This window comes from Poecilia formosa, unplaced genomic scaffold (assembly GCF_000485575.1).
Source record: "Poecilia formosa unplaced genomic scaffold, Poecilia_formosa-5.1.2 Scaffold256, whole genome shotgun sequence".
In the NCBI taxonomy this organism is placed as follows: domain Eukaryota; kingdom Metazoa; phylum Chordata; class Actinopteri; order Cyprinodontiformes; family Poeciliidae; genus Poecilia; species Poecilia formosa.
Window position 1 is genome coordinate 431,559 of NW_006800195.1, and position 26,878 is coordinate 458,436.

At 40.5% G+C, this 26,878-nt stretch overlaps 2 protein-coding genes across 5 annotated transcripts; one reads left to right on the top strand and one right to left on the bottom strand.

Moving 5' to 3' along the window:
• Positions 1–961: 961 nt before the first annotated feature.
• Positions 962–5,936, bottom strand: LOC103150533 (uncharacterized). Of its 3 annotated transcripts, none has more exons than XM_007570204.2 (8): positions 5,850–5,936; positions 5,460–5,502; positions 4,823–4,923; positions 4,042–4,742; positions 3,098–3,602; positions 2,719–2,861; positions 2,067–2,159; positions 962–1,210 (listed from the first exon to the last, which is right to left on the bottom strand). In XM_007570204.2, exons 2-8 carry the CDS (start codon positions 5,491–5,493, stop codon positions 1,138–1,140), a joined length of 1,650 nt encoding a protein of 549 aa, XP_007570266.1. In that variant the 5' UTR covers positions 5,494–5,502; positions 5,850–5,936; the 3' UTR covers positions 962–1,137. The 3 variants fall into 3 exon arrangements, with proteins under 3 accessions (XP_007570266.1, XP_016536283.1, XP_016536284.1); XM_016680797.1 differs by having other exon boundaries at positions 5,836–5,916; XM_016680798.1 differs by lacking the exon at positions 2,067–2,159.
• Positions 5,933–26,556, top strand: cc2d1a (coiled-coil and C2 domain containing 1A). Of its 2 annotated transcripts, none has more exons than XM_007570206.2 (28): positions 5,933–6,099; positions 6,263–6,332; positions 7,520–7,664; positions 7,975–8,078; positions 8,249–8,482; positions 8,592–8,901; positions 9,856–9,965; positions 10,049–10,121; positions 10,663–10,764; positions 11,213–11,340; positions 12,753–12,825; positions 12,916–13,055; positions 13,429–13,516; positions 14,667–14,743; positions 14,875–14,970; positions 16,259–16,372; positions 16,590–16,648; positions 16,850–16,966; positions 17,447–17,520; positions 17,608–17,666; positions 17,768–17,919; positions 18,675–18,765; positions 18,848–19,003; positions 19,482–19,613; positions 19,690–19,816; positions 20,827–20,903; positions 20,984–21,031; positions 21,112–26,556. In XM_007570206.2, exons 2-28 carry the CDS (start codon positions 6,276–6,278, stop codon positions 21,142–21,144), a joined length of 2,976 nt encoding a protein of 991 aa, XP_007570268.1. In that variant the 5' UTR covers positions 5,933–6,099; positions 6,263–6,275; the 3' UTR covers positions 21,145–26,556. The 2 variants fall into 2 exon arrangements, with proteins under 2 accessions (XP_007570268.1, XP_016536282.1); XM_016680796.1 differs by having other exon boundaries at positions 6,273–6,332.
• Positions 26,557–26,878: the final 322 nt, after the last annotated feature.

The following is a 26,878-nucleotide window of genomic DNA, read 5'->3' on the forward strand; positions in this document are numbered from 1 at the left end:
CATATTGTCCAACCCTACCATAGGCTTGTCTCTCCTATCTTCAGCTAGCTGGGCAAATGGGGTGAGCAATCAGGAGAGAAGGGTTTTAATCAGGGGTCCCCAAAGTCGGTCCTCGAGGGCCAGCATCCTGCATGTTTTAGTTCTCTCCCTAGTGGTAGTAGCAACCTTTTCAACATGTCAATGTTCCTCCTGGGGCTTCTCTTTAGAAGCATGATGGCCGATGGCTCGTTAGCCATCATTTGATCCAGGTGCGTTAAACCAGGGAGAGAACTAAAACATGCAGGATGCCGGCCCTCCAGGACCGACTTTGTACACCTGGTCTAGACGATCCCATCTCTGAGATCTACAGACTAACTGCTTTCCGGCCTGGTGTTTGACCTCTGACCTGCACTGTCAACTGTGGGACCTTTCCAAAGCCAGTCCAATCAACTGAACTTACCACAGGTGGAGTCCATTTATCAACATCTCAAGGATGATCAGTGGAAACGGTTCAATTTTGAGCATCACTGTCAAAAGGTTGTGATTAATTACATTTAAAAAAATGTGATTTCTTGGTTTTCTATTTTTAATACATTTGCAAAGCACTCAAAAATATCATCCTTCAGAATGATATTTTAATTGATAGACTGGCCAATTTAGTCATTGAGACTGATCAAATTGTTGGAACGCTAATACCTAAAAGCGCAGGTGTCAAACTCCAGTCCTGGAGGGCCGCTGCCCTGCAACCTTTAGATGTGCCTCTGCTGCACCACCTGAATAGAATAATTACGTTGTTAGCAAGGCTCTGAAGAACTGATCTACACAATAAGGGGGTAATTAAGCCATTTTATTCCAGCGTTTTTGTACCTGTGGCACATCTAAAAACTGCAGGACAGTGCCCTCAAACTCCTTGAGGACTGGAGTTTGACACCCCTGCTTAAAAACATCTCATCGATCCTCCTATGTTAAGAACAGATTCTGGTTGTTTGGATCTCATAGATTTATTGAGGATGAACTAGATCAACATACCCAAAGCAAACATTCATAAGAACGTGGAAAACTAGGGAAATATTTCAGTGGCGTCTTTTGTACTTTACCAATGAACTCTAAGAACAACAAAAGAAAAACATGAGAACAAAATCTTCTGGAAAGCAGTCTTTAACGTACAGAGCTTCTGGAAGGTTTACGCCGCAGGTTCTCCAGTTCTCGATGGGCGACCATCACCTTTCGGCTGGAACAAAAAGGGAAAAAACTGGGTTAAGCTCTCAATTTTAAGCTTCATGTGTAAATAAAGATCCACTGTTAGAATCTTAACATCAAGGGTTGAGATGTACAGCAACATTATGTGAAGCAAGGTAATGAAAGCAAATAGTTATGACCCATTTCTGAACATTCTGAGGTCGACCTTTACCATCGGAACCAAAGTTATGTTAAAGTAAAAACGCACATGGTCTATAACATAAAATAGAAAAGTACGTTGGAGGTTTGCAGTTGTAATGCCGAAAAGCTTAAAAAATATAAACACTTTGCACTTTATCTTTGTCACGTGAAGAAGAGACGAGGACAGACTGTCGGTCATCTACGTCCAAAGGAACCTGGTTGCTGATCATGATCTCCTCTCCAGTGTTGGTCGTTTTGCTAGCAACCAATGCAACACTGAAGTTTAAGCCGAAATCCACCAACAGGATTCACAGGTTTTAATCTCTAGTGGAGAGTAAAGAGGATGGAAATAGTGAAGTTCCCTCTTTAATAAATCATCTGACAACACAGAGGAGCGCCACCTGTCATGTTCTTGATGCCAACAGCCTCTCCGATTACCTAAACTCAACAATTTCTCTTAGCAGTCACATCAAAGCTTTAGTTGAAGTTTTAACAAGACAAGTTTTACAGCTGGCAGAGCTACTGCAGCCAATCAGAAGGTAGAAACACAGGCGAAGAAGATCAAAGTACTGAAGGGCGATAATACACGTCACTCCCTAAGGAGTGAGGAGACTGAGATGAGTTAAGACGAGAAAAAAACATGACAAACGTAGTAAGATGAAACATAAAAGTAGATGAAATATTTGGCAGAAATTGTTTCTACTAACTTCAGAGAGGAGAGTTCTCTGATCAGTCCACAGATCAGTTCTGTGGCATCTTCAAGATGACCCGATGGATCAGGTACTTCCTTCATTTCCTCACTAGATGAGAGCAAAATGTTGGTTGGATCATAAATAGGTGATTAAAGTCATGATTTTATAACTTACAAGCTTATTAAGCATTTAAATATTCATATTCCAGTCTTTTGTCCACTTCTGTGAAGTCTTACGAAGGAATTTGCTTCTGAAAAAAACACACTTTTTCCTTTCACTAAACTTTCCATTAACATGCAGCTCTCCATAAACATTAAGTTTCTTTAGCAATAACCCACCGTGGATGACTGTCCTGGCCTACTAGCCAACTATCAAGTCAGGAGTCTTATTTTTATTGATAACAACGTTACAGATCATTTTTGTTTTAAAATTGAATTTAATAGGTTTTATGATTTTATTTTGTGAGAAAGTGAATTTTGGGTTTCGATTTGCTGCAAACCATGATCATTAATAACTAAAAAGCAAATGCTTGAAGTTTATCTCTCTTTGTGCAATCAATCAATGCTTGGGTTTCTCTCTTAAAATTAAACTGCTGAAAAAATGAACCTTTTGATTATGGTCAAATTAACCAGCATGCACCTGTATAGTCTTTAATTTTTTTTCTTACATGAGAACAATGGTGTTCAGCTGCGAGTCCGACACGTAATCTACGACTCCAGAGCCCGACGAGTTCTCCGGGCTCCTGGTTGGAGCGCGCTCAGTGTGGACGACAGAGGGACCAGCAGCATCATCATCGTCATTTGGATCACACTGTGCAAACACACACAGGGAGCTTTAAATAAATACGAAGTCTAGCGCTTTCTCAACACAAATGATTCAGAGTTGGGTTTTACCTGTAAATGCTATATCAGCTCCTGAGCTAAACGCTTTAATACTTTTGTTCCAAACTCCCAAATCCTCCACTATCCACTCCTTCTTAATAAATGACAGAAAATCCAATAAAATCGACTAAGACGTAATCATTTCCAGGGTCAACATCTACTTACGCTGTTGCTCATCTCTTGGGCAGCGGGTGCCAGTGAAGCCTCACAGTTTAATTCTGCAGATTGAGTCGCTGCAGAGGAAGCTCCTCCTTCGCCACCATTCCCGTCAGTTGCCTCCGGTTTGCTCTCGTCCGTCGTCCCGTTCACACCGCACGTCTGTGGCTGAGCCGCGTCAGCATCACTTTCCTCCTGCTGCTTTGCAGTGAAGGCGTGGAGAGAATTCGCTTGTTCTCTTGGTGACAAATCTTCCTCTGTTTTGGTTTGGATTTCAGGCATGAGAGTCGCATTTCCAGCGGCGTGGTCCTTGACTTCTGGTGGCTGCAGGTTCTCCAGATGTTTCTCTTCCCCTTCCTGTGCGAGTTGAATTGGTTCTGTGTTGCCATTTTGTTCTGGATCAGTCAGAGATCCGTCTTTAGCCTCAGACTCTCTTTCCTCTGAGCATCCTGGGTTACTTGTGGTACCAGTTCCGTCCATGTCGGTCACAGAACAGTGGACTTCGGTTTCAGCTCTGCATTAAAGGTAAAGGTAAAAATAAAAGAGGCATATTTAAAGGGCCTTGCAAAAGTATTTATACCTTTTGTACTTTTGTTGCATTTTGTTACTTTACAACCACAAACTTGAGTGTATGTTACTCGGAATAGAAATATACCTCATTTTCTCATTTCTTTTACAAATAAAAATCTGAAAAGTGTGGCTTTTATTTAAATTCAGCTCCTTTTATGCACTGATACTCCTAAATGAAAGTATACTGCAATAAAACGCCTTTTGAGGTAGGCCTGTCAAAATAACAAATTTTGCTCAACAGTAAATTGTACCAGACATTATTGCGATAGCATATTGTTATTTTGGGATCATTTTCAAGAAACATAATTTCAAGTCATACAAAATACAAACTAATTTCTCCACTCCATGATATCATGAAAATTTAAAAAGTAAAAAGCACTGACTGGTGATCATCAGGCTGAGGCTCTTCCTCCCTCTCCTCTCTGATGTCTGCTGAGGCGTGAGGAGGTGTGGACTGTAAATGGTTTGGGGAGACATCGTTCTCTGAACCTAGAGGCTCAGCGGTTTCATCACATACGGCTTTTCCTGCGCTCCCTGCTCCGTTCTCCACGCCCTCCCGTTGCTGTGCCTGTAGAAAGTGACTCCGTTCCTTCTCCATCAGACCGCACATGCCCATCCTTCGCTTCTTCTTGGCCGGTAAACCCGCCGCCGACTCCTTGACGTCCGCCGTGCCGCAGCTGGGCTTATCGTCGTTGGTGTCTTGACTTCTCTTCAAGTTGAAGCGTTCCAGTTGCTTCTCCAAAACAGCGCAGCTGGGTTTTCTGTCGTCTTCAGCGGCGGGCACAAACATCTGGGGTTGGCCTGGCGATCTGCTACATCCTGTTTCGTTTCCGTTGGTAGAATCATTAGTTTGTTTGCAGCCGGTGTCCAGCTCAAAACAATGGCTAGGATCGCAGACAGTGGTCCCTTCTTTCCCATCATTTGCGATGTCTGTGGCATCTACCTCTTCTGAGTTGTTTTCATCTGCTTTTGAGAGACTGGACCGCTCCTCTCCCTCATGCTGTATATTTGGGACTGCTGCACTTTCTTGGAGTTCAGTCTGCTGCAGCGTCTTATTGGCTTCTTTAATATCTCCTTCTGCGTCCTAATAATTAAAGAAAAAGTCTGACATATCAGTTTGTTTAAATGTAATACCATTATAGGCTCTGTTCAAGTCCTAAATACCTTTTGAAGGGGAACAACCTGGACCTCCTGGAAGGATTCATCAGCTGGACAGGTCCTTTTCTTTGACCTCAGGGACCGAGTCTGGGGTGGAGCCATGTCCTCTTAAAACATACAAAAACATTCCTAATCAATTAAAGACAGTAAAGCTGAAACAATTAATCGATTATTGAAATAATCGTCAACTAGTAGAGTAACTGATTGTTAACTGGAGGTTAAAAACATATTTGATGGGTTGGAACTGAAAGTACGAAATTAAAGATACTCTACTACCTCTAAATAAAAGTCAAACAACTGCACTGAATTTTGAACCCTGTCTTGTTGGTAAATTGAGTCCACCTTTGTGGTTTGCTAGAGAACATTAAAGAACAACCAGCATCATAAACACAAAGGAATGTGTTGAACAGGTTATGTATAAAGCCATGGGGAAGCTTAAAGCAGGGAAAGGTTACAAAACAATATCTCAAGTATATTGAACTTTGTGTAGTGAATATGAAAAATCTCGAGGGAAGGGCGATGAATATAAACAGCTTTAATACAAAATAAAAAATAAAAATGAAATTATTTTAAGACAAAAAAGTTAAAAAAAAAAAGTTTTAATAAATAACATGTGTTTTTTTTGTTTTTGTTTTTTTTTTACCGTTGCTGTTATACTTTGTTTTCCCTTTGGTCATTTTTGCCAACTAAAAGAAAGAAAAAGGTTCATTTAAAGATATGACAGAATAAAACACAATGCAAACAAGAGTTTTAAATTTTACTTTACTAACCATCAAACAATGATTTTAGGGTAAACAAAGCAATTTACACCGAAACAAAAATATTCAACAAAATATTTGAGCATGTAGCAAGCAAATTACACCTAGCTAGCTAAGTGAAAAATTGTCGTGAACATAACCGGCGTCTTAAATTAAGTTATTAGTTGATTTCGTGCGAAATTTTGTCTTATTTTCTATTAAGTCTTTTAATGTTAAGGACTATGTTTTTTTGTTTTTTTTTTAACTTTTTTTTTCACCAACCTGAAACTGCTCACCTGAGCTGCGTGTGCCTTTAACAGGACCAAACGTCACTGCTTTACGTCAACTATGGGCGTGTTTTCGACCAGCCGTAAAGCGCCATACAGGAAGTCATTTATACGGCTTACTGTTCTTGTTTTGACACCTCAAACTAAGCGCTTACACATAGGAGTGCCCCTCTTTGTTTACCTGGTTAAAGTTGTACGGAAGGAGTTTAAAATCTGAGTGACCGAGCTGAGCAAAGCAACACTGAGTAGAGCTGTGAAGGTAAAAACAGCCAGTCAGAAAAAGCAAAAGCTGTGAGGTTTCTTTTAGCTGGAAGCTAACAGGAGTAGAGACGCTAATACGATATGTGACAGTTTGGATAATTTTCTTTGCCGCATTATTTCAAACAAAGGGATTTAATTATCTTAACTCGTTTTTCTCACAGGTGTTTACAGCCCATGAGTCGCAGCAGGAACCCTCCTCCCCGGGGTCAAGGGGCAGCCAGAGCCAAACAGGTAATACCTGTCATAACCCATAACCAAATCTGTGAATTGTGCCTGGTGCTAAAATTATCTCCTGGAGTTAACTAAATGAAAAAACTATGTAGTGGAAAAGTACTGCGTTAATGTTTCAGCTGACAAGAATTTGGAGGTATTTTTAGTCATGATGTGTCTGATTCATAAGGTTCAAATAATCAGTCAGTATTAAAAGGAGATGAAACGGCTAAAGAGACGGCAAAGAATACTGGAATTAAATAAAATCAAAACGTGGAAGAAAAGCTGAGGCGGAGCTCTACAAACACCACAGAAATGTGTGAAATGTAGATTTAATAAAAGGGGTTTACGCCTAACAGCAATGTAAAAAAAATTATATATATATATATATATCAGTAAAATACAAGATGCCAGAACTAACAGCTGTGGATCCTACAGAAAACTACTTCCACGCCTTGAATCTTTTACGTTGGATAGAAAACTTTTACAAATTTGAATGACAAACTGAACTAAATGCACTGTTTTTTTATAACTATCAAATCAGTTCAGTTGGACTGTATGTGTGATTGAATTGAAATAACGTTTTTGTAAAGTAACTTGAAATGATGTGTTGTGAATTGGTGCAGTATGAATATTCTGAATTGAACTAAACTAAAAATTAAATTGAATTACTCAAAGGTGGACTCTACTTACTAATTGGACAATTTCTGAAGTCATCTGGTTGTCAGCAATTTGATCTTGGAGTATGAGAGTAAAACAGGCTTAAAAAAAACAAATACATGCAACTATTTATTTTTAATTGTTAAAAAATACAGCATACTTTATGTTTATCTCTTGCATAAAATCCTAATAACATTTATTGAAGTTTGTGGTTATATTGTGGAAAAATTTGGAAAAGTTAAAGGGTGTAACTGCTTATTGAAGGCACAGTAATGTTGTGGTTTAATCATAAAAAAAAATGTCTTGCTTTTCCATTAGTGCTACACATTTGATTGAGAAAATATTATAACTCATCAGATATTGTTGGGGATGAGTGTGAAAATAGTTCCTGCAGGAATTCAAACTGTTCAAGATCCTGACTGAAATCAAATCTGTGCTGTGATCAAAGCTTAAAGTGGTCTAATGTGAACTTAAAATGATGTTTTGTTGAGGTAGAGAATATTAGTTTTACATGTCATTCAGCGGCTCTCCTTCTGTCTGGCTCTCAGATGGGGCTTCTTCTCGACCTTACCCCGGACGGTGGGATGGACGATGATGGAAACGACGAGGACCTGGAGGCAGAGCTCCTCAGTTTGGTGGGAGGAGGAGGAGGAAAAGGAGGGAGACCACAAGGGAAGAAAGGGGATGGAAGATGTGAGTGTTCTTCTCTTGCATTTTACCACTTGAAAGATGGCAGGGAAAATATGAACAAACCTGAGGGATTAGAGGGAGCTTTGGAAACAAGACTCAGTTTATTTCTCTTAAAGAATGAAAAGGTAAGAAACTCTTCGTTCAATCAGTACGGAGAGAACAACGTCCAATTCAGAGGGAAAAACCACAGAACATCAGCTAAAATCAAAGAGAAGGACGACTCTGACCTCACTTTAAAGTGTTGATCATTGATTCATCTTAAGTGACTCAACATCAAACCCTTCTTGGTTTGTTTCTGATTGTTTCTTTTCAGCTCCTGTTCCAATGGCTGAAATTGAGCGAATGGCGGCTCTGTGTATGAAAGATCTGGACGACAAGGACATGGGAGACGAAGATTTGGACGATGAAGACCTGCTGGTAACACACACACACACTTTTCATCAATTTTAGACATTAAAAATGAGGTCTTAAATCACATAATTGAGCTCTTTTTGAAGTACTCAGTATCCCACATTTACCTTTTGCCATAATGATGCAACTCTTATCTCAGTTGCTTTGTGTATTTCTTGTTCTTGCTCTGTTCACAGGCAGAATTAAACGAAGTGTTGGAGGATGACGAGGCGGACACTCCTGCTCCAGCGCGTCCCGCCGTCACTCCCACTGTTCCTAAAGTGAGCGTCTCTTCTCCCAGCGCTCCCGGCGGAGCGTCAGGGTTGGAGTCTCGCCTGTTGGAGCGCCTTGATATGTATCAGAAGGCTACAGCCAATGCCAAGGCTGCAGGCGAGACCAGTAAAGTGCGAAGATATGACAGAGGGTTAAAGGTAAACTGATAAAAACGAAATGGAAAAATTTCCCATGTGTGACATTAAGGTTCTCTGTTTATATACAGATCGACTCTGTGTGTTTATGACTGTCCTCTCTAAATTGTAGACGTTGCAGTCCATGTTGACGTCTGTGAAAAAAGGGAAGCCAATCAATGAAGAGGAGATTCCTCCTCCGGTTGCCATTGGCACAAAATCAAACGCTCCAGCCGAGCCTGAACCCGTAAAGGAACGAGAACCGCCCGCGCTGATTCCCTCCCCTCCTTCTAATCAGAGACCACTGAGGGAGCCGGCGCCAGAAACTCTGAACACTAAACCTAGACATCTGACCCCTCCCCAAAAACCAGCTGCTGCCATCACCCCAGAAACGCCTGCCATCTCCCCCCTGACGCCCAGTCAACCTGACGCCCAGCACTCAGGTAACTGGGAACACCTTTCACAAGTCTTACTGAGTATAGTTAGTCTAGTTTCTGGTCCAAATGTCTTATTACGCTTGAGATAAGACAAACCAACTCAAAAGTATGAGATTGATAGTAACTATTTGATTGTTGAAATAATTGTCAACTCATTTAGTGATAGATTAACTGTTAACTGGAGCATCCAGGTTTAAAAAAAAAGTCATTTTCTGAAAGAACAACATATTCATATTGGTAATTAATCCAAAACTGTACAAACAATATTTACGTTTTGCATTTAATATGAGCTTCACCTGGTTCAAATTCAGTGGAAAAATGTGTTAATATCCAATTATTAATCAATTAATTGAAAAAGTAGTCAACAGATCAGACCTTCACTACACTGATATTAATTAAAGCAGAAAGGACTGAGCTTTTCACATGTTGATGTTATAAGTATGTTTTTTGCTACAAATGGTCAAGCGTGTCGTTGCATCTTGGGCAATGAAATGTTTTTCTCATTTCAAAAGGAATTGAATTGTTTATTTGCATTTTTAAATTTGTTTCTGATATTGTATTAAAAAAAACTTTAAAAACCTGTAGAATGTGCCATTTTATGATCTGATTAATCGTCAAAATAATCAGATCTATTGATAACTAAAATAATCATTCGGTGCTGCCCTACATGTAACATTTTAGCAAGATATAGAGGCTTGGTTTAAGTCGATAATTTCTTAATATTGATAAAGAACTTGTTCCTCTGACATGTTTTCACGTAAAACAAGATATTTTTCCCACGTTTAAGGACTTCAAACAAGCTCCTATCTTGCTGAAAAGTTAGTTTTAATTTATTTCAAGTGTATTAATCTATTTCCACTAGAAACTAGGCTATAAATACTTGGTAATATTTTATGTTTTTGCTGTTACAGTTCTCCGTAACAGGAAACTAACTTGTATTCACAATTTCGCTCCGTGTAGAGCTGAAACGGGCAGTGCTGTCCAGACAGAGGGAGTACAAGATGGCTGCCATTCAGGCCAGGCAGAGCGGTGACGTCAACCTGGCCAAGCAGCACTACCTCACTGCCAAGGTAACGCCGCTGCCGCTCTGGTAGGTCCGTTTGCTTCAAAATGACGGAGAGTCAACAAGGTGTTCTGTCCTCCATCATTGCAGAAGCTCGACTCGCTGGTGGAGGCCGTGGACCGAGGGGAACCAGTGGAACTGGGCTCGCTACCTCCCCCTCCAGGTGAGTCTGCAGCACTGCAGGTAAAATGAGAGAAACTCCACAAATATCTCAGTTGAGGCTCAGGCAACAGGAGCAGATATCTCTTCTGTTATGAATTCAGGATTAAAGACTGGAGCCAGTGCAGGAAACGTTATCTTTTACGGTTTTTATAGACAGATAAGAATTATATTAATGGCTTCATTTAGACAGAGCTACTGGTTATAATTGTTGATTTTTATCACCATGTTTAAATGCTGCAGCCAAGCTTTATGTTTTTTTTTTGTCTTTGAGAGTCAGTGCTGTCTGATTTAGTGAAAACATTTAGCATTATTTGATGAGTTGCAGGTATAATTGAGCTGCGTGGCATATTATTCTGACCACAATATTCTGAGTAAATATGAGCCAAATCAGTTAATTTATCAGTTATTTTATAAGCACTGACAAAGTCTAAATCAGGAGCACTGTAGGCAGCTAGGCCGTTTAATTTTATTTACTTAATTTCACTTTTAAGTTTTTGTTACTAAGGTAACCAGTACTTCTGCACTGTTCTGATTATCTGCAGGAGATGCAGTGGAGCAGCAGCGTGCACCTGTTCCCCCTCAGACAGCTACCAAACCTGCTGCTGCTCCTGCTGCTCCTGCACCCACCCAGACAGCCACCAACAGTAAGGACCCTCCTTTCTCAGTGGTGCCTCTTAAACACTTTATGTGTTCACTATTTTCTTAAGAAAAAATCTACAATCTTTAAATAAATTTACCTAAAATTGCAGTAGTATAAACTCACACTGAGATTTCAGTGCATTTGAAAAGTTTTATTTTTTGTTTGTTTATTAAAGTTGATCAGAGGTTGAAGGATTTTGTTCTGTTTTTTTCTCAGTGTAAAAGATTTGAAAAAAAAATCATCTCTTTTCTCTTAACCAGACAAACATTAATGGCAAAACCTTTCATAAAGGGAACATGGTTGATGATAATTTTAAGGTATATTTAGAAACATGCATGGGTTCTGTGTTAAATGTCTGAGTGAGTGGTAGCTCAAATGTTGTTTTTGAGCTGTGAAAACAACGTAATCATGTTAAATTTAGCATCCAGGAGTATTTGTGTTTCGTTCTACAGACCTTCCTGCTCCCAGCAGCGTGGCAGAGGCCCTAAAGCAGAGGATGGACATTTACAAGCAGGCAGCAGAGGGAGCCAAGAGCAAAGGAGACGATCGGAAAGCTCGCATGCACCAGCGGATTATTAAGGTAGCCTCAATGCTGCCTTTTTCAAGGGAATTTATTTAGTTTTTCCCTCCCTAAGAATTGATTCATCACCTTACATGGCCTGTGTGACTGTGACTGACCTTTTCCGTTTTGTTTTGGTATCTTGGTGGTGTATATTTGACTTGAAAGATTATAGTGTCATTGTAGGACACGATAGTCAAGGGCAAACTGGTAAACCAAACAAATGGAGTAAAATCTGTGAAGAATTCCTAGAAATCTTCAAGGTTTTGTTGATTTCTTCTCACTTAAAGGAGCTGAAAATAGAGCTGCACACACTGATCACATTTTAAAAGCTCACTTGGTTTAAACATCTCACAAAATTAGCTTATTATCAATATAACTTTTTTGACACTTTGGGGCAAATTTACAAAGCTAATTGCGAGTCCTAAAGGGTTCCCAAACTCCTTTCTGATCTTCTGTTTATTTCTGAAATTACATGCAGAGGAAGATCTGCTCTTGTATCAACTGGGCAAACGGTACAGCTCTGTGTTAACACAGTTTGCCTGGGTTTAGATGACATATCACATATTTCTGGCATAATTTGGGCTATTTGCTTATTAATTATGTATGTTACAGCTATGGTGAGCATATTCTGTAAAACCTAAGGTGTTTGTGTGAAAAAATACCACCTGCTGGTATTTTTGACATGGGATAAAATGAAGAGCGGGGACCTGCTGTGGCGCTTGCTTTCAGCATCAGGTCAGGGATTTCACAGAAGATTGAAGAATTTATTTTTCTGCCAAATACATATTTTTCAGTTCAATCAATGCTTTTTATTTTTGAATGACTGCTAGAAGATTTTCTTTTGCCTCTGCGGCGCTTCATTAAAAACATTCAGATCGCCTATTGATTCAGAGCAATCTTGGTGTGATTCCTGCCTGAAACCGACAGATGCTGCGTTGTCAAGTCCTGACTAGTTGCTCACTGCAAGAAAATATTTGTCTGAATCTGCTGTGTTTGTGACAAAAGCAACTTCAGCACAGATCCTGACTAAAACCGAGATGCACGTCTATCTTATATAAGCAGGAAGTGATTTACCTGGCTGGGTCTGTGTGTCTGCTTTATGACTCCGTGATATGAAGGTGTTTGTAAAACCTGTGCTTGGATTTTTTATTCTCTTCAGGCGTAGTTTTTACATTTGCATCAGTAAAGTTATTTTTGGATGTGTTCTTGGACGTAGTCTCCATCTACACAGTGGGTTTCCATGACTTCTACCGAGGTTTGGCTGTATTGATGAGTTTTTCTTTTTGTTTTTTGTTTTTTTACCCACCAATTTTTGCAATTCTGAGTTATTTGCTGCGTCAGCCACTTTTGTTTTGATTGCCTCCCTTTTTCTTTCAGTAGCGAACCTCCCAGAGTTTTGTTGTTTGATTTTTTTTTTTCTCTGTTTACAGCAATACCAGGACGCCATCAAAGCTCACAGCGCAGGCCGACCTGTCAACCTGAACGATCTGCCGGTGCCTCCTGGTAACTTCCTGGATATTTTGTGTCAGGTTTTGACTCCAGTTGTTAAGCTTTGACTTGTTAAGCTTATTTGAGTGTGTGTGTTTTCTCCAGGCTGTCCTCCTCTCCAGGGCTCAGATGGGAGTCAGCAGAACCTCATAGGTGTCCTGGAAACAGCTATGAAAATAGCAAATCAGGATGCCGACGCAGACGATGACGACGACGACGAGGATGGACAGAAAGAGGCTGCCAAGGTGGGGATGAAAAAGATGGAGAGCTGCACAAAACAGCCCAAATATCCCAGCGCAGCCAGGAAAGCTGTCTGCAGGTTAAAGAAAGAAAAGCTTCATTTGGTCCCGTTTCAGCTCCTGCGGCTTCAAAGAGAGTTTTTTGTTTGTTTGTTTTATCAGTATTGTTTCTTGCTCTGCACCTCCTACCCACTGCAGGATTGCTTGGTTGCTTAATGACCTATTATGACAAAGCAGTAGCTACAGAAGCTTTTCATGTTAATATACAATAAGTTAGATTTTTTTTTCTCTATTCCAAGCTATGCCCACAGTTTAAACCATCAGCCAGACGTCGGTTTGTGGAGGTATTTGGTTTGTCTGATGAGTTTCCTTTCTGCAGCCTGCAGTGCGTCAACCTGTGCAGAAAGCAAAGTCTCCGGCTCCCCCAGTCCCTGCAGGATCCTCGGCTCCAAAACTGGGAGCGAAAGGTCGGTTCAAAACTCTGCATTTTCTGCCTGCAGTGCCTTAATAAAAGAAACACTTGAAATTTTACCATGTTGTGACATCGTAACGATTATCTTAGTACTCATTTATTCAATCAGTCGGATTTTAAAAATGACATATTCTACAGATTTATCATTTAACTCCTTAAAGTTGTTTATACAATATTAGAAATGCATGTAAATATGCAAATAAGCAAACAAAATACATTTTTTAAACAAGAAAATGAACATTTTGTTGTCAAAAATGAAGGAACATAGCATTACAGTAAGGAATTTGAGCAGGGTGAAGCTAAAACTATGCCATTTGAGGAGTTTTGGTTAAAACACATTTACAGACAAAGTTTTTTTTAAATCTTAAATGGAAATGCTGGAGATGATGGTGCAAAGAAAATAGTCAAGAAAATTATGGACAACCGTGAGCTTCCTCTTCATGAGACTGTCATAGAAAAACAGTGCCTTTAGTCAGAGGCATCTTCAAATTCGTTGTGATACAGACTGCTGCAGAAGCTCCTTCCTGCCCACAGCCTCTTTAATAAATGAGTTACAACAACTTTTCGTTTCCCTTTGGGCTCAATAAACTATTTTTGAATTAAGTTTGAATTTAAAAATGTACAGTTTTGGCATCATTACTGCTCTGAATGTGTTTTTTTTTTTTTCAGCAAATGGCCTTTTATAAGTCTGTATACTCCATGTGATAATTAATCGATTGCTAAATTGACAACTTTTTTTTCTGTAATAGATTCATCACGATTAATTGTTACAGCTCTAATAGCTTTTAGCATCAATTTATGTCATGTGAGTTACCTCAAAAGGCAGTGCATAATGATTCGGAAACAGAATGATTTAATTTAAGCCAAACTTATTTAGAGCAGCTGGATTTACACTGAGTTTAAATTACACTCTGTTTGTCAATTAGATAACTTCTGAAGGCAGTTGCTTGCGATAGATTTTCTTTAGGGGTGTCAGAATAAGGGGCATGAATGTTACTTCCTGGTTGCTCAAGCACGGGAAATGCCAGTAACGTGACAAAATGTGGAAAGGTGCCTGGAGTGCGAATGCTTTTGCAGGGTGCTGCTCATGTCTGAAATGTGTCATAAATCTAAAAGCCAGATTTACCTTTTCACTACGTTTTCAGCCCAGCAGCAGCTAGACTTCCTGTTGCTAAGACGACAGGCCTTTTTGCGTGCAGCACTTCGCTCCAAACAGATGAAGGTGAGCTACAGGTTGTTTATTTTTTTCCCCACCTGTTTGTTGTTTCTCTGCTGTTTGTGGACATTTTGTTGCCTGTTCTTGTCAGTCTGCTGCGCGGCAGTGGATGTATTCACATAGTTGGTTGTTTTCAGGACATGACTGGAGCAGCGCAGCACCTCAGGCACGCCAAAGGACTGGATCCCATGGTTACGGCTGCAAAGGCTGGCCTTCCTGTTGACATCACAAAGGTTATAAAGATATTGGTTTTTGCTAATAATTCTTGCAGGTGCACTCAATGCAAAATGCAGAGTGGGGCATAAGTTTCCATACATAGAAAAAAATAAACATTTTATATTGGACAACTATTTTTATTTTTCTGGGATTTTGTAATTTATTTCTGCACGTCTTGATCTGCAACATTTCCAGTTTTCTGAAACTTGCAAATAAGTTTTGCCACCGTGTGGTGTGTGATGCTCGCTCCATTTTTTTCTGTTAAAGTCTCGTGCATCCATGCGACTACTTCCCGATCCAGCCATCAGTATAATTTCAATTCATTTCTCTTTTGTCAAACGCATCTTCTTGGATATCAGAAATATAAAAGAAGTATACATTTTACATTCTTCTACATATGGAAACTTATGGCCCACCCTGTAGAAACAAGATGGCGGAAAGTGAGACCTTTTTACGTTTTCTGTATCTGTTTCCAGATGGGAAGCTCTGTTGCCACCAGTCATATATTATTATTCCACACCAACACCTTTCATCCCAAGTGATTTTTTTTTTCTTTAAATCATATCCGACTGTTTTATTCAGCTATTCTTCATATAACCTATTGACTTGTCTGACTCAGCCCCTCCACGGATTTACCCAGAATATTGTGTTTCTGTTTGTCTCATTATCAACGGGACATGACCTCAAACTGGAACCTCACTTCAAACCAACAGAGAAACATAAACAATATTTGAATAGATTTCAATGACGTGTTGCAAATAATAAAGTTTTAGCTTGGATAGTGCAGTGGTAAATGTATGCAGAGGGATATCTCCGATCATTTTCTTTTTCTTTTTTTTACTGATGTGAGAGGCCTTTCAGACAAGAGGCAGACAAACAAAATTTTCCAAATTGAAAGGCTTAGACACAACACAAAGTATTTGTCTTCCAATAACCCATTTTGTTTGGTTTTCATAGGAAATGTGATCATAGACGTCCAGAAACTTTTGTTCAAAAGCAGACTTGGTTGGTCCCATTCATTAAACTGGGCTTAATACAGGAAATTGTGACTTGTATCCTGTTCTTGCTGCTGAGAATAAACAAACATGCTCTACTCCAAGAAACTAGAAAGAAGTAAAATGTATTTAAATGAATGCAGCCCTCAAGTATATTCAACTGTTTTTGGTTCATGTGGTAAAACAAAATGTACACTACAAATTTAGCGCCGTTTTGTTTTTTGTCATGTTCGTTACTCGACTGTTTCTGGAGATTGTTGTTTCTGTTTTTAAACACTTTCATCACATTTTTCTCACTGCTTCGGATCAGATTCCAAGCGCTCCGGTGAGTGAGGAGGATTATTCCCTGGGCCGTTCCCGGGCCTCTCCTGGCTCCAGTGAAAAGTACCAAGCACTCATGGATCTCCTACGAAAGCAACACGAGGTTAGAACCCTGTCTGTTTAAAAGTCTGATGTATAAATATTCCTTCACATCACCTTTTAAAATGTGTGCACCGGTCTCTTGATGTTATTGGGTTGTGAATCTTTTTGTAAATCTGTAAGTTATTTTTCATTTTCTCCACATTTTCCGTCCCCTTGCTGTCTCATGTTTTCTTACCCACAATTTTCTTCTTCTTCTTCTTGGTCCCGATGTGAAACAGAAATGTTTGGGCCTCTCTAAGCAGTTCACGCTCATGGGCAACGTAGGCGAGGCTTTGAAGTAAGGAACATATTTTCACTTCTCCTTTTTCCCCTCGTATTTACACTCTGAAAAGCATCTTTCGTTAATCGTCCAACACTCTTGTTGGGTGTAACAATTGGCGCGGTCTGGCACACTGCGCTTTGACAGCTGTCTCTGCTGACTTGAGATATCTTGCACCGTCAGTGTTTGTGCAAAAGCCTCCCTTCTGTCTCCCCTCAGGTCTGAGAAGCTGGTTGAGGAGACCGTGAAGTACATAGAGCTGCTGAAGAACGCCCACGCCAAGGGCCACCCGGTCCCCAAGTGCCTCACCCAGGAGAGAACCTTCAACTCTGCAAAGTAAATCGGTTTCATCCCCATCAGATTTCACTCTTGTCTTTTTTATATTTACGGATTGATCATTGGGATTCTTGAGATTGAATGCATCTTAGATGAGTTTCCCAAAGACAAAAATGTCGTCCTTAGTTATAGAAATGTAAAAGAGAAGTCATTTTCTATGCAGTGAGATGGTCATAGAGTTAAAACCAGATGGATTAAGTTAGATAAATGTGCCGGAAAACAAATAGAAATATACCATTTAATTTGGTTTGATGTCATTAATTTCTCTTCCAATGAAGCAGGGTTTTAATTTAGTGAAATATGTTTTGGTCCTGAAAATGGACCGCTTTACCTCAGTGGTGTGGGAGATGAGTCAGAGTGACTCACTGTGACTCAGTGCATCTCCGTTCCAGCATGACATGAAGCTAAAAGCTGTGTGACTCATAAAACAGCCAAAATTATTTGGCTTTTATCCTAATTGGTTGTTTGTCCATCACACAGGATCAACTCCAACCTGTCTCCCAGTGACCTGGTACTGTACATCATCCGAGGCATTAACCTGCCGGCTCCATCAGGTATGGAGGACGTGCGGGTCTTCGAGGTTTGGCGCTTTGCAGCCTGGTAAATCTGAGTCCGTTCACACCGAACTCTTGACTCCACAGGCGTCTCTCCTAATGATCTGGACGCCAGCGTAAAATTCGAATTTCCCTTTCCCAGCTCGGTGAGGCTCCGTCTTTCTCTCGCCCAGTTGTTTTGAGTCGGTGTTGGCTGCACGCGTCTGTGCTGAACGGTGCGTTTGTCTGTGTGTGTGTGTGTGTGTAGGAGGACGCCCAGAGGGACAAAACTGGCACGGTGAAGAACAGCAGCAGTCCAGAGTTCAAAGAGCAGTTCAGACTCAACATTAACCGAACCCACAGAGGATTCAAACGGGTTGTTCAGTCCAAAGGCATCAAGTTTGAAGTCGTCCACAAGGGGTAAAACTACTCGGTGTCGGCGAAATGTCAGGGAAAAATACACTACTCAATAAAATATATACAACTGAATAAAAAACCAAAAGCAATGATTTTAGTAAAACTGACTAGAAACAAGCTAAAACAAAGAGACTCCAGGACATAAAAGGGGCTGATGGGACTCAGAAGACTGTAAATATTCAAAATAAGTACAAATATTGATTAGCGGGTTGTTTCAGCTGCTGAAGCCGCATCTAATCTAAGCTGTAATTCAGACCTCAGCTGCACTAAGAGCAACTGGTTGGATTAGAGGTGGGCGGTATGGACGTAACATTTTATGGTACTGTTGTGATGACAATAAAAGTGACAGTATGAACCATTTTTAACTATTTTTTTGTGACTGCATGACAAAGCGATTATAGCCCAACAAATCCTGCTCTTGAAGAACATTCCCATTTGTAATGAGCTTCTTTATAACTGAGTCGCATAAAAAAACTACGATTTCTATCACTAAGCTGCTCACAGAAACGACATCCGTGCATAAGAAACCCCGTCGTTTAGGATGAACAACATAATCTAGTCTTGACTAACGCATAAAAAGACTGACTGTCAATGCAGTGATGAAATGTAAAGGAACTAAAATAGAGCAAACTGATTCAACATTCAGTAGGAGACGAGTTAGAAGTTCTTCTTCAGCCTCAACAGGAAGTTTCTAGAAAGCTCTGAAGCTGCATGTTGTATCTTTTGCCATCTACTTCCTCGTCCCTGTGTTTCTGCAGAGGTCTGTTCAAGACGGACAGAGCAGTGGGCACTGCTCAGCTGAAACTAGAGGCTCTGGAGAACCACTGTGAAGTCAGAGAGATCATAGAAGTAAGCGTCAGTGATCAAAAAATGTTCGGCTCACACGAGCATGTGCGTCGATTCTCTCTGAGAAGCGCGTGTGTCTGGACAGGTGATGGACGGCCGTAAAGCTACCGGTGGGAAGCTGGAGGTGAGGGTGAAGATCAGAGAGCCTCTCTCAGGAGTGGACCTGCAGCCGGCGACGGAGAAGTGGTTCGTTCTGGAGCCGGTGTCGCCGCTTTCTCCTCCAGAGAGGCAAAAGGAGCGAGTGAGTAGCTAACAGTTCGCCCAACCAGCTGATGTAAGAATCAATAAAACACAAAGGCTTTTGCTTCACGCTCCAACATTTTTTTAGTTTGGCGGTAGAACGAATATCTTAGAGAAGAGACAAAGTGCCAAGATGTCAGAGAGAAGATGTATGAGAGAATTAGATGACTAATGTTTATCAAACCAGAGCAGTTGGTGTATTTCTGCAATAAGCCCTCCTGCAGAAATCGTCTGCGTCTCACCTGAGTCTAGCAAAGTTTACAGCAACATTCAGCGTCCAGTTCAGAATATGAGAAATGTTTTGTTTTCCTTTTAAATCCACAAACTGACTTTATTTGGATGTGCTGGGCTGTATCAACCATATTTCCACTTGGTTAACCATTACTGATCACCTCTAAACGGAAATGACTTACAACAAGTAACGTCTGAGGACAGTCCATGTTGATGAGCCGGGTCTGTTTTCCCTCTGCCCCTGTAAGGCCCCGTCTCCTCGGCCTAAACCCAAACACGAGTCGAGCGGCAGAAGCAGTCGCCCCGACGGCTCTCCTCCGCAGTACAAACTCCACAGCTTCAGCCTCCTCAACTACGACAAGGAGCGGCTGGAGAGGAAGGTCTGTGTAATCCAAGCCTGTGCGCATGACATCTGTTTAGCCAAGGTCTCGCTCGCTCATTACTGCCGTCTTTCAGATTGCAGATTACCGGAAAAACCATCGCGATCCCCCATCTGACCTCATTCATCAACACAAAGAGGTCACGCACAGGCTGCGCTGGCAGAAAGCTCAGCTGGAGCGAGCCTCTCCTGCTCTGCTGACAGGTAGTGCACATTCAGATTCGTGGCTCAGAGGTTTATCCACGCACTCGTCTCCATGCGCATCAGACTCATCTTATGGCTTTAGGCCTTACATAATTTAATTCTGTGTACGTCGCTCCTTTGCGAAGCTTGTGCTCGGTCACTTTCACGCTCATTTCAGGTTTTCTAATTTGGGACGTGAGCGAAGGTTGCACTCGCCCCACGCCGAGTTTCAGATCGAGCTGTGTCCGAATTATTACTACTGCATCTCAGTGAAGATATGTTTATTCTGGGTCATTTTTAATAGTTTTTTTTTTTTCTGAGCTTGCAGATCTCTTTTTTTTTAGCTCCATAAGTATGAAGGTTGTTAATACCTCACTATCATAGGATACATATGTATGTACTTGTCTGTCACATGAAATCTAAAATGAAGGCCTTAAAATGTCTTCAATTCATTTTTCAAAAGTAAGTTTAGCATTAATTTAACCACAGGTCTTAAATTTTGTCTTAATTGTCCATATTCTATGTTTTTGTTTCTTGCGGGATTTTTCTGTCAAGCAATCGTTTGAGTCTCACACAGACTTCTTCATTGCATTCTGGGACTCCAGGCAATTGAAGCTATTGCTAACTGACTGCTAACATACCTAGCATGGGTGTATTAGCTAGCTAGCTTCTTTTTCCATCTATCATGAGTAAGTGATAATTTATCGCCAGTTGGCTGAACAAAGTTTGTATGTTTCTGTGGAGATAAAAGTCTTAAACTCCATTCATACTGGTCTTAAAAAGTCTTAAATTGGAGTAGATGAAAACTGAAGAAACCATGGTAAAAATCCTTAAAATTAGTTTGTGTGACAAATCTGTAAATGTTTAAGGGCTCAAATGCATTTGAGAGACACTGTGTCATTTATTTTTTATTGAACTTGCTCAAAAATCTGGTTTTGCCGTCATGTCCGTGTGTTTGCATGTTGTGACTGCAACGTTTAATCATGCCGCTGTTTTTAATTTCGTTACTCATGTTTTCACAATATGTGCAGAGTATGAACACGTCCTGCTGCGCTTCGTCCAAGGACTTTCTGAGTCTGTGAAAAACTACTCCAGCCAAGGCAACAGGGTGAGTGTGGGCGGGTCAGAGTAGTTAGATTTTTATTTTTATTTTTTTCTCATTTTCAATCTCCTTTTTTTTTCCCATAGGAAGCTGCAAAGGATGCCCTGGGAAGGATGAAGATGGTGGAGAGTGAGGTAATGGCGGAATAAAACTCGTTCCACTTTGTTGCCTGCGAGTCAAACATACGTAGTTATACTTTGTTTCTGTCGTTCAGCTGGAATCCCTAAAACGAAAACGCACAGGATGAAAGAGCAGTGAGGTGGAGACTTGGCTGCAGTACTGTTATCTCTCTCATTCACACTCGCATACCGATGCTACAGAACGCACCTTAAGGCGTGACGACGTCGTGTCCAAGACAGCTGCATGAACCAACCTCTCCTTCCTCTGTCTGTCTGTGTGACCTGTTTACCACGTGGGCTGCAACTACCTAGGGAGGCGGATGTCGAAGGAAGCATTTAGAGGCATGATGGGGGAGAAGGACGTACTGAATTATTTGCACTTAAAAGAAACACTACAGAAATTTGCAATCATTTTTGAACGATGTGGGAGAAAATCTAAGGGATTTTATGTTTTACATATGATACCAGCTTTTTTGGTGACCAAATATACATAAATATATATAGACATATATATTTGTGTGTGTGTGTATGATCTGAGGTGGATTGAGGTGGAATTAACCCTTTCTTGTGGCATTTTCCCTGTGTAATGAGCTTAATCTAATCTGTCTGCTCCAGTGTTCCCAGATTATAGTAATCTGTTCTGTTTGGAGTGTCCCGATATGGGGAGGAAAGAAAACTTAAAGGAACAAAAAAAAAAAAGAAAACAGGGCTTCGGGGTGCCGGTGCTTACATCCCATAATGAGGGATTAGTTTGTGTCACCAAGGAGACGACTAGAACAAGACGCTGAGATGGTGTTCGAGGGAGGGAGGAAGAGGAGTTTGGATTCCTCCTCCATCGTCTGATGCGTTTTCAGGTCTTTTCCTCGTGTGGTTCCAGTCTGAAACAAAAAGTTATTCATACCTCCCAGAGATTTAGATCCAAAATGATTTTCCTTCAATCAAGGAGTTTTAAAATACAACAAAGCAGTGAAAAAAGGGGGAGTATCGATTTCGACTATTTTATTAAACGTGTCATGTCAAAAATTATTTATTCCCCTCTGAATAATCTTTAAAAAAAATCTTTATGGGCTTTGCAGCAGTCAAACTCTTCTCTATCTGTAATTTCCATGGATTATTATTGTGGTGAGCTTTAAATCTGTTCAGTTTGATGTCCACCACGCCATCACCCTCATTTTTTATTTTTTACCTACCTCCTTTTCTGTGTCTGTACTCTGCCTGCGGCGCTGCAGAATGTAGTACTACGAGTCAGAAGAAGCTTGTTGGTAAAAGTTAAAAGCTCGTTTAGATCCAAGTCTGCCAGGGGTATGAATAATTTTGAGCCCAGCCTTGCATACACTCCTCCTCAGCATGGATGTTACTCAGTTTGGCATTTTACTGATTTATTTTAGTCATTCCTTTCCTGTTCTGGTTTTTAAAAACCAGAAGTTGGAATTTGCTGTGATTTTATTTTTATTTTTATTTTATCTAGAAATGGTCAGAAAGTCTCGAATGTGAAAATACACCCTCCCCAAAGTTTGATTGTGGAGAGCCTATATTTTATTTTTATTTTGACTGGATGTTTGACCACTCTGCTTGTCAGAATTGGTTGAACTCCGTTACATTTGGTGGTTTCTGGGCTCAGACCTGCTTTGGGGCGTAGCGGCTAATGTTCTGTAGGATTGACGTTTGGACCGTGCCAGATCCTGCTTCTTCCAGTCCAAAGTCAGTTTTGATTTGTTTGGGATCTTTGTCCTGTTGGTTGGACACCTGGCTGATAACTTGAGGTGAGAACTTGTCCATTTGGGCCAGTTTCAAGGTGTGAGTTTTGAAGCAGTGATGATGGGGATGAGTCTTGGTGGTTCCTGGGTTGTTCCTCCTAAAATGTCAGTTTGAAGTCAGACGGTTAAAATTTAGATAAAGATGTCTTCCAACTGGATAGTAATGTCACATCAAAACTGAAAACTTTGAAACTCTGACATCAACCTTCCTGGTCGGCATTTCCAAAGCCCCAGTATCAAAGCCTTTTAATGTTGAACTTTGCTCAAAAGCTCCTCTTGGCATTTCCCCCCAATAAGTGCAGTCACTTATCAAGCCAACATTATGCTGGAAGCTTGTTGATGGCTACAGGAAGTGCTATTACTCAGCTTGTTTTAAACGTTAAAGCTGCATGTTGTCATACTTCAACCCCGGCAGAAGAATGTCCCCAATAAGACGAGGCGCAGAATCAAAAACTCAAATGAAAGCCCCCTAATTAACTGCTGGAACTGTTTTCGGAGGCTTTTCCCAGCTTGAATGTATTCACGCTGTCGGACAACAATTTATTCACTCAGCTGTCTATTAGAAAACAACGAGCAGCTGCTGCGTCTTTTGCCGCTGGTTTCTGTGGTGGCGTTTTGCGGAAACCAGCTGAGACCGCTGGCAGCAGCGCAGCGAACGGCGAGAGGTCTGACCGCGGGGAGGCTTTGTGTCGGTGTGCTGAGGTAATTGCTCAAGTAATCCTTGTTAAAAAGTTGGAGCTCGGAAATCTCCCTCAACTTTTGATAAACGTTTTTTAGTTGCATAGTTTGAGATGGCCATTGAATGACAAAGGCAGCTTGTTCACAAAGCTGCTGATTTCTGTCGCAACTGACTTTACAGACGTTTAAACGCTTGTTTGGAGCCAAACGCGACAGCGTTGATGCTTCGCTCTCTGACGCATGCATGCAGTGGCGCAGTTTAAATGCTGATTAATCTGAAAAGCTCTGCATTAGGAGAGATTTAGATGCTTTGACTTTGACTGGCATTAATGCAGGCTCTGTGGATCAGCTGAGCTCAAAGGTTTTCTTTAAAGTTTTTGTATCGCAGAAATAAACCAAGGATCACCAGATCTAACTCGGGGTCAGTGTACAGCTTGGTTGTCATTTACATTGTCAGTCAGAAATGTGCAAGCTCTCATAATGGTCAAGTGACACAAGTGTTGATCTTTTTTTTTTTTTTTAATTAAGTATTTTTACCAGGGTGGAATAACATTTAGCACAAGTTAGAATTTCTTGTGGATTTTCTCTAATTCATAAGGGTCATATGTTAAACAGACAGGAACAAATATGTGCATATGCCCTCATAGATGATGTTTGGCGAGCTGCAAAGACGCAACACGCTTTTCTTGCCTATCAACCAGCTCCCAGCAAGATTCTCACTCGATATTTGAGCAATTTTCTTATCTGTAGTTTTAGAAAACTTATAAATGGGATTCTGTCCTGGGATGGACCAGCTTGGGGGAAACTCCAGAAGCCGTATGTTAAAGCTGCAGTATGTCACTTTTATAAACCGTTGGTTTCTTGCATGTTTTTTTAAAGCTCTCACTATGTTGTGACGGTATAACACGAGACAGATAATCTGGGGAAAATCACGCTCCTTTCCTCTGCGATCATGCTGCCATTTGCAGAAATGCACTGCTCTGTCAGAAACAATCAATCAGAGCCAGGAGGAGAATCTTAGCGCTGTCAATCATACATGCGTATGCGCTGTTCGCAACCTCTCTGCTACGCTACGGCTTCTTCAAATCAGCAAAGCCTACCATGAATGTTCAGGCTACTTGCCATGACGCCGATGATGGCGAATAAACGGTTTTCCCTGGAGCGGTAAACCTGTTTCTCGGCCAGTAGCTCATTTTAGAAGTGTGTACACAGGATTGATTGACAACACTAAAACCTTCCTCCTGGCTCTGATTAGTCATTTTTGTCCGGGAGTGGTGCTTTTCTTCAGACAGCAATAGTAGGAGCTTTTTTTCCCCACTGATTGCCTGTCTAATGTCTCATTACGCTAACAGTTTTAACAAATACGTAAAACAACATTTAGTTTATAAAAGTTACCGGCTGCAGTATTAACTGTTCTAAAACCAACTCCGATGTAGTTCTGGGATCAGTTTCCTGTTTGAACATCCAATCATGTCCAATCTGATTTGTGCGGTACACCAATACAACTGGTAGTGAAACATACTCTCACCATGATTCTGCCACCACCGTGCTTGACTGTTTTAAAACTATTTTTGGAAGGATTCCTGAACAGCCTAACAAAAGTCCTGGCCTCATCCTCTTCAAAACTGATGAACTGTGCTCAAAAGCAGAGTCTGAGTCAAGAAATCAGCCAATGTAACTAAGCCGTTCCTGGTTCAAGTGGCCTTTATGCAGTCAGAATGATGCCAGAAAGTGTGCAGGACATTCAACCGGATATTAGCGGCAGTGTGTGTCTGGGTGTAAAATGTTGCTCTTGTGTGGGTTTGACAAAAATAGTTGTTTTGAAGTTGTATGGTAGTTTCATCACGTTGAAAGAACTCTTTAGATGCATCATTAAAAGCCAAAACCTCCATGTTTATATTGAACATTATTTTGACCGTGACTGAGCATTTGTAGGGTTACTGATGGACTTGATCTTTCGCATTTAGCAAGAATGAGTCTCCATACTTTGTGTGTCTGCACTGATGCCCATTTGTTTGGATGCGGGATTTATTTTAGTAGCTTCCACGTTGGATGGTGGACGTGATGATCTGACGTGGCGTCTGTTTTTGTCGTCTTAAACATCGGTGTGTCCTAATACTGTAACCTGAGAACGGAAAACTAGGAGGAAACGCACACAGGAATGTCTTCTTCAAAATTCATCAATATGAACTTTATCTTCATCAAGTGATGGCGGAAAACAAATCTAAAAACAAAACAAAAAAAATGGAGCAGCATACTTTTTAAATAATTAATCGTTCATTGTCCTAAACCTAGAAATGTCCTTAACACATCAACCATCAGCCAACCATGACGAGCTGTAGCTAAAATAGTGTTTTCTAATTTTGCTTGAATTCAATCAGTGCTCATGTAGCGCTTTGGGGAAAGTCCTGAGCACTAAAAGTTTTTTTTTTTAGTTTTTTCTGGGCTGGAACTGCTTTTGTTGCCTCATTATGGCTCATATATAGCTTCGTTACAGCGTCATGTAGCTCAGCACTTGTTTTGTTTTATATATATATATGTGTGTGTGTGTGTGTAAACTTTTCACCCCATATTATCCCTAACAATCACTGCACTCCTCCTGTGACCTCCTGGCCTCTGTAGCTATCCTGTTTTCATAGCAACAAGCTCATCAGCATTCATGGTGATGGGACAGCAAAAAGAAAGACATCGGTAAAAATGTGTCCTGCTGGTGACTCACGCTCCTTTCCTGCATTTACACCATGCTACACACACACACACACACACACTCATCCTCACTCTAATTGTTTGGTCCTTCACTCTTGTTATTTTCCCCTCTATGTCCTAAAAGCTTGATTCTCATGTTTTTTTTTATCTTTTGTTAAAATAACTGTATGAAACATATTCCTCTGTTGGTTAAACCATGATTGTTATTTTTCTTTTAAGTCATAAATGGGCAATCAGTATAAATGTCACATTTTTTTTCCACTAACTAAGTTACTCTATTTATATATTCCAGGTTTTGGTTATCAACACAGCTCAAAAGTAGGAATGTTCCTGATTCTTCAGGCTTTATGATCTCATGTATGAGGTTGGTTTTAAAAGAAATAAAACCGTGAAAACTTTTTTCTTTTGTCCTGATTTTTCATTTCTTTTAGCTAAAGGGAAATCTAACTTTATTGATCAGTACGTTTGGTTTTTGGTTTTATTTTATTTTTTTTACATGCTTTTACATGCATGCTTCTGAGGAAAACATTGATCGAACATCGATCAAAACATTGATCGATGTTCCACTGTTGACTATTATAGTCAATTTCCAGATGGAGATAAAAAAAAAAACCTTTGTTGCTGTTAATTTGAAGTGTATTTACTGCAAAACCTGACCGTTAGTCCAAAAGATGCAAAGGTTAATGTAGACCAGTGAAGTAGAACGTAAAGAGTAAGTAGA